The sequence below is a fragment of the Wolffia australiana genome, chromosome 13, assembly GCF_029677425.1.
Source record: "Wolffia australiana isolate 7733 chromosome 13, ASM2967742v1".
NCBI classification, from domain to species: Eukaryota; Viridiplantae; Streptophyta; class Magnoliopsida; order Alismatales; family Araceae; genus Wolffia; species Wolffia australiana.
This window is the reverse complement of record NC_135847.1, coordinates 334,297-340,966: the sequence shown is the minus strand read 5'-3', so window position 1 is coordinate 340,966 and position 6,670 is coordinate 334,297. Positions and strand designations below refer to the sequence as shown.

At 45.4% G+C, this 6,670-nt stretch overlaps 1 protein-coding gene across 1 annotated transcript; it reads left to right on the top strand.

Annotated features, from left to right (window-relative positions):
- Window positions 1-5,012: 5,012 nt before the first annotated feature.
- LOC144711066 (vacuolar ATP synthase subunit D (VATD) / V-ATPase D subunit / vacuolar proton pump D subunit (VATPD)) lies at window positions 5,013-6,419 on the top strand. Its single transcript, XM_078584990.1, has 2 exons — window positions 5,013-5,170; window positions 5,260-6,419. Exon 2 carries the CDS (start codon window positions 5,421-5,423, stop codon window positions 6,234-6,236), a length of 816 nt encoding a protein of 271 aa, XP_078441116.1. The 5' UTR covers window positions 5,013-5,170; window positions 5,260-5,420; the 3' UTR covers window positions 6,237-6,419.
- Window positions 6,420-6,670: the final 251 nt, after the last annotated feature.

Here is a 6,670-nt window from a genome sequence, read left to right as displayed (position 1 = left end):
TGGGACGTGACGGCCCTACCACCGGTAGGGTCGTTTCTTGTATGTCCTCATCCGAGGACTCTACGGCCAAGTCAACGCACTCATCGCCACTTGGAGTGCCCATTACCGACTATGTCCTAGGGAAACAGGTGAAAGAACTCATTTATTCACTCATAAAATTATCTTCGAATGAACTAAGGATGCCATGCCCTCTATTAGCATATTTGAAAAAACATACCTTTTCAAAGAAGATTGAACATCCAATCTCCATGTGTTTAACAGTCATTAACTTTTCATCCTCCTTTCTAATAATGATATAATTGAAAGATATGGATGCTTCATCTATGATTTAAAATTTGCTTCTAAAGTGGTGAAACTTTTCACATTTCACAAACGTCTAATGAAACTGTCAAGTACTTGTAAGGTATTTGCAAGAATTTTCCACAAAAAAATGAAAACTAATTAGACAAGCACATCTCAAAACTTTCATTGACAAGATTTATCTTAAACACGCCATTTCAGTTGGCAATAAAATCTACACAATTCATGGTGCTTTGCTTGCCGTGAGGAAAAAGAGTAGGTAGACATAAGAACGAGAAAATAAGAGTGGGATATAAGAGTGAGAAACAAGATCAAGGAGAAAAAAGAACGACGGGAAGGAGAGAGAGAGATAGAAGAAATAAAAATAAGTGACAAAGAAAAGAAAAAGGAGAAGAATGAGAAAAAACGATTGGAAAAGAGTGTGGAAAAAGAGAGGCGAAAGAGAGTGGTAGAGAGGATTGAGAAAAAGAAAGAGGGAAGAATAAGAAAAAGAGTCTGACAGAGAAGAATGAGAAAAAAAGACAGAGAGAGGAGAGAGAGAGAAGAGAGAATGGGAGAGAGTGAAGAGAGTGTGGGAGTGAAGAGAGAATGCGATAGAAGAGAAGAGAGAACGGAGAGAGTGAAGAGAGTGTGGGAGTGAAGTGAGAATGAGAGAGAGAAGAGGAGAGAGGTGAGAGAGTGAAGAGAGTAAGAGAGTGAAGAGAGAATGAGTGACAGTAAGAGAGGAGAGAGTGAGGAGAATGTGAGAGTGAAGAGAGAATGAGAGAAAGTAAGAGTGGAGAGAATGAAGCGGGTGTGAGAGTGAAGAGAGAATGAGAGAGAGTAAGAGAGGAGAGAGTGAATAGAGGGTATGAGAGTGGAGAGGGCATGAGAGAGAGTAAGAGTGGAGAGAATGAAGAGAGGGCGGGAGTGAAGAGGGAATGAGAGAGATTAAGAGAGGTAAGAGAGAGGGTGAGGGAGAAGAGAGTGTGATAGAGAAGACAGAGTGAGAGAGAGGAGAGAGTGAATAGAGGGTATGAGAGTGAAGAGGGCATGAGAGAGAGTAAGAGTGGAGAGAATGAAGAGAGGGCGGGAGTGAAGAGGGAATGAGAGAGATTAAGAGAGGTAAGAGAGAGGGTGAGGGAGAAGAGAGTGTGATAGAGAAGACAGAGTGAGAGAGAGGGTGAGAGAGAAGAGAGTGAAGAGAGAATGAGAGAGAGAGGAGGAGGAGAGAGTGTGAGAGTGAAGAGAGAATGAGAGAGAGAGGAGGAGAGAGTGTGAGAGTGAATAGGATGTGAGAGTGAAGAGGGAATGACTACTAGTAAGAGTGGTGAGAATGAACAGGGTGTGAGAGTGAAGAGAAAATGAGAGAGCGTAAGAGAGGTAAGAGAGAGGGTGAGAGAGGTAAGAGCAGAAGAGTGAGTGTGAGAGAGAGAATGGAAGAGTAAAAGAGGAGAGAGGGTGATAGAGAAGACAGTGTGAGTGAGAGGGTGAGAGAGAAGAGAGTGAAGAGAGAATGAGAGAGAGAGGAGGAGGAGAGAGTGTGAGAGTGAAGAGAGAATGAGAGTGAATAGGGTGTGAGAGTGAAGAGGGAATGACTACTAGTAAGAGTGGTGAGAATGAACAGGGTGTGAGAGTGAAGAGAAAATGAGAGAGCGTAAGAGAGGTAAGAGAGAGGGTGAGAGAGGTAAGAGCGGAAGAGTGAGTGTGAGAGAGAGAATGGAAGAGTAAAAGAGGAGAGAGGGTGATAGAGAAGACAGAGTGAGAGAGAGGGTGAGAGAGAAGAGAGTGAAGAGAGAATGAGAGAGAGAGAGAGGAGAGAGTGTGAGAGTGAAGAGAGAATGAGAGTGAATAGGGTGTGAGAGTGAAGAGGGAATGACTAATAGTAAGAGTGGTGAGAATGAAGAGGGTGTGAGAGTGAAGAGAAAATGAGAGCGCGTAAGAGAGGTAAGAGGCGAGTACCTTATCAAGCTAAAAAATCCTCCAAGATCAAGTTGGTTTTTCTTTCTCTGAAAAATTGCTAGAACTTCATTTCGGGCTCAAATCCTACTGAGCTGACGTCAAGAGGAAAGGCATTTTTCCCGAAAATTTAGCAAGCCATTCATAAAATAAAGAAGAACAATATCAAAAGCAAATAAGAGAGCTGAAGAGAGTACCTTATCAGGGATCAGAAACGTCGTCACCTCGTCTTCAGAAAAAGGAGGGATCTAAGGAAAGATAACACCCATTCAATTTCCTTCCAGATCAGTAAGAATATCCAATTGCAATGCGAAAAGGTAAATAGAATAATTGGAGAATGAATTTTACATCTATTCCCTTTCCCTAAAAAAGCGACAGAACTCAAATGGGGATCTAAGATGAAGATCATGCCGATTTGAAATAACCCGATCTTATAAACTGTCAGCAATTCTGCTTGCATGATTGTGAATTTTGATGATTTCCTCGGTGAAGCACCAGGTTAGAGATTAATGCGAATCAGAGAGAGCAGGCAGAAGAACAGACCTTATCAAATCGAAAATGAACACAATCTGGTAAATTTTAGGCGATTCTGCCAGCTCGATCGTAAAAGTTGAGGACTTTCTCAAGGAAATCACTGAGACTTTCTCTCTAGAGAAAATCACACAGGAAAGTAGCATACCAAAGATTGATCGCAAATCAGGGTCAATTTCGTTTCTTGAGGAAACCCAGAAGAATGCAACAACTGGGGAATCCGCGAAAATGAGAAAAAAGCTCGAAAAGTACCCGGATTCGGCGATTTGAACAAGAACAACCCCGTTACGCTTCCCTCTTCTCTTGGGTCGGCAAAAGCGGGGTTGCGTGGGAATTCCTCCGGCGAATCTGGGGTGGATTATTCTAATTGTTTGGTCGGCGGAGCCCTCGTCGATGAATCTCTCTTCTCGATGAATCTCTCTGCTCCAGGCTTCAACCTAACGTCTAGGGGGCTTCGACCCTTCTACGGCAGAGAAGAAGACAGTGAAATTGACACAGAGAAGAAGAGGAGAATATACATTACATAGTAAGTGAAATAATATCATATCATAAGAAGTAATAATAATAATAACTATTATTATTATTATTTCACATAATTTTGTAATTTTCGTCACTAGTGACGGTGATGCTGTCACCGTGACGGTGACGTGATGGAACGAGGATGCGAGGACGCGTGACGGGTCCGTGATGGATTTTTTGAAAATCCTCAGATGCATGACATGACGGTGACGTGACGAACATTTTGTCATGTCACCGTTTGCCACAGCTCGTCATCCGTCCCATCACGTCCGTGGCGTCACGTCCCGGACGTGTCGTTCCCTAGTTGAGGGGCCTTTCCCCTTCTTCTACCTTCTCCCCACAACACCTCTTCATGCCCAATGCGATCGAGACAACCTAACAATGATGGTGGAGATTGAATGGGGCTCATCAATGAGAAGGAAGAGATTCAACGTGTTGAGGATCGCGTGGATATGTCTAGAGGCTGCATACTTGAGCAGCTCGATTCGTCTCGGTCGGGGATCTAAGAAATCAGGGATGCAATCTGTGCAAAGGTACTTCGTTTCATGGTTTTATCGATGCCGTTCGATTTCGCAAAAGTCTTCTATTGCGTGTCGTTTTGATTTCTTCATCAAGGCCTCTAGAACCCAACAGCTCATCCATTGACGTGGGTGAAGAACATGGAATGTTTTTGATTTCCCAAAGATGAAATTAATTCAAAGGAATTCCGATGCATATGTGCAACCAACCAACTAGCAGAGTGATTGTTCCCTGATGGGGAAAGAACTCTGATAAATAAGATAAACAAGGAATAATGCTAGACAAAGTGTTGTGATATGGAACAAGGGGGATTCACTTAATGAAAACGTGAACCCTCAAGAAATTTGGTTTAATCATTAACAAAATAATTTATTACTATATAAGAAACATCTCGAAGATTGAAAAAATATATTTTATGTTTTTTAACTCCAAAATATTGATTTTATTAGTTATCATATTTCTCCTACAATTTTTTTAAAATCTATCTGTTACTCTCACTATGTTTCTCTCTTTTTCTTAATCCCTCTCTTTCTTAGTTTCTCTCACTTTCTCTCTCTTAGTCTCTCTTTCTTATTTTTTTTCTCTCTTTCTTAGCTCTCTCTCTCTCTCTCTTACTCTCTTTCTTAGTTTCTCTCTCTCTTGTATCTCTTAGTTTCTCTTCTCTCTCTCTCTTAGTTTCTCTCTTTTATTAGTTTCTCTCTCTCTCTCTTGTATCTCTAAGTTTCTCTTCTCTCTCTCTTAGTTTATCTCTCTCTCTTAGTCTCTCTCTCTTAGTCTCTCTTTCATAGTTTCTCTCTCTCTCTCTAACTCTCTCTTCCATACTTTCTCTCTCGCTCTCTCTTAGTCTCTCTTTCTCTTAGCCTCTCTTTCTCTTAGCCTCTCTTTCTTAGTTTCTCTCTCTCTTTCTCTTAACCTCTCTTTCTTAGTTTCTCTCTCTCTCCCTTATTTTCTCTTTCTTAGTTTCTCTTTCTCTCTTACTCTCTCTTTCTTTCACTCTCTCTCTCTCTTAGTCTCTCTCTTTCTTAGTTTTTTTCTCTCTCTCTCTTTCTTAATCTCTCTTTTTCTTAGTCTCTCTCTTTGTAGTTTCTCTCCCCCTCTTAATCTCTTTCCCTCTCTTTTAGGCTCTCTTTTTCTTAGTTTCTCTCTCCCTCTCTCTCTCTCTCTAACCATTAAACTGTCTACAGTGATCTGTTGAGCCCATTTAGGCCCAAATAATACCTGTCTCACCATAGCACTGCGAGGTTGTCTTCCCCTTCCCGTCGGAGAAAAAGGCAGCGAGATCGACGAGGGGAGAAGCTCGCAGAAGACCGTCTCCGCGAGCTGAACCGATCCGCTACATCTTCCCGCGTCGCGCCCGGAGAAGGTGAGCATTTCTAGCCTCCGATCTTCCTGCAACGCGATCGATCGGCGAAGAGGGATCTTCGATTTTGAACGAGGGAATCAATTTTCTAGGAGGAATCGCCCGAGCTAGGGTTTCGATTCGCCCGTCCGCGAGAGCAAGAAGAGGCGCAGAATCGAGGCAGAGATCAGCCGATCGGAGGGAGTAACGCCCGAGATCTGCGAGGGAATTTCCGGAGGAATCTTCGAGGCGAGGGAGAAGGGGGATCGCGAAGATGTCGGGGCAGGGGCAGCGGCTGAACGTGGTGCCGACGGTGACGATGCTGGGGGTGATGAAGGCGCGGCTGATCGGCGCGACGAGGGGCCACGCGCTGCTGAAGAAGAAGAGCGACGCGCTCACCGTGCAGTTCCGCGCGATCCTGAAGAAGATCGTCGCGGCCAAGGAGTCCATGGGCGAGGTCATGCGCTCCTCCGCCTTCGCCCTCACCGAGGCCAAGTACGCCGCGGGCGATCACGTCGTCCGCCACGTCGTCCTGGCGCAGGCCAACCGCGCGGCCTCCCTCCGCGTGCGCTCCCGCCAGGACAACGTCGCCGGCGTGAAGCTCCCGCGCTTCGAGCACTTCGCCGACGCCGGCGCCAACGCCGACAAGGCCGCCGACCTCACCGGGCTCGGCAAGGGCGGCGTGCAGGTGCAGGCCTGCCGCGCCTCCTACGTCCGCGCCATCGAAGTCCTGGTCGAGCTGGCCTCGCTGCAGACCTCGTTCCTCACCCTCGACGAGGCCATCAAGACCACCAACCGCCGCGTGAACGCCCTGGAGAACGTGGTCAAGCCCCGGATCGAGAACACCATCAACTACATCAAGGGCGAGCTGGACGAGCTCGAGAGGGAGGATTTCTTCAGGTTGAAGAAGATTCAGGGCTACAAGAAGAGGGAGATCGAGCGGCAGATGCAGGCGGCCGCCGCGTTCGCCGAAGAGCAGAGGGCCGAGGCTTTCGCGCTCAAGGAGGGCGTCTCCCTCCACTCTGCCCGCCATCATGTCTCTGATTTGCTCTCCGTCGGAGGGGACAAGGACGAGGACATCATCTTCTAGGTTAGTGCCGCCAGTCTGCGATCTTTCCTTGATTTGCTGGGGTTCTTTCATTTTTTTTCCTTTTGTTTTTTCGCTGGGTTTGCTGCTTTCCGACATAAATTCTGCCTTGTGAACTGGCAAGAATGAACCATTGTCCATGATCAGTTCTAATAATGGAGGGGGGACACACTCGTTCTTTCTTCATCTTTCCATTCAAACGTAGCGTTTTCCATTTTGGTAGTACAGGATATACTGAATTTTCGTTCACTGTCTTTCTTGTTCGCTCACACCCAATTGGACCGGCGAGATGAAAAAATTTGGGATTCAGCGGCTGTGACATTAAACTCTTTTCTCAAGCTGCAGAGAAAAGTTCTGAAAAAGCTAATATATCAATATATGTTAGGATCATCTCATTCATGACTTGTACTAGGATGCTGTGCCATTGTGTCTGGGAA

Coding starts and splice junctions, on each gene's coding strand:
- LOC144711066 (XM_078584990.1), top strand. CDS start 5,421: ATGTCGGGGCAGGGGCAGCGGCTGAACGTGGTGCCGACGGTGACGATG.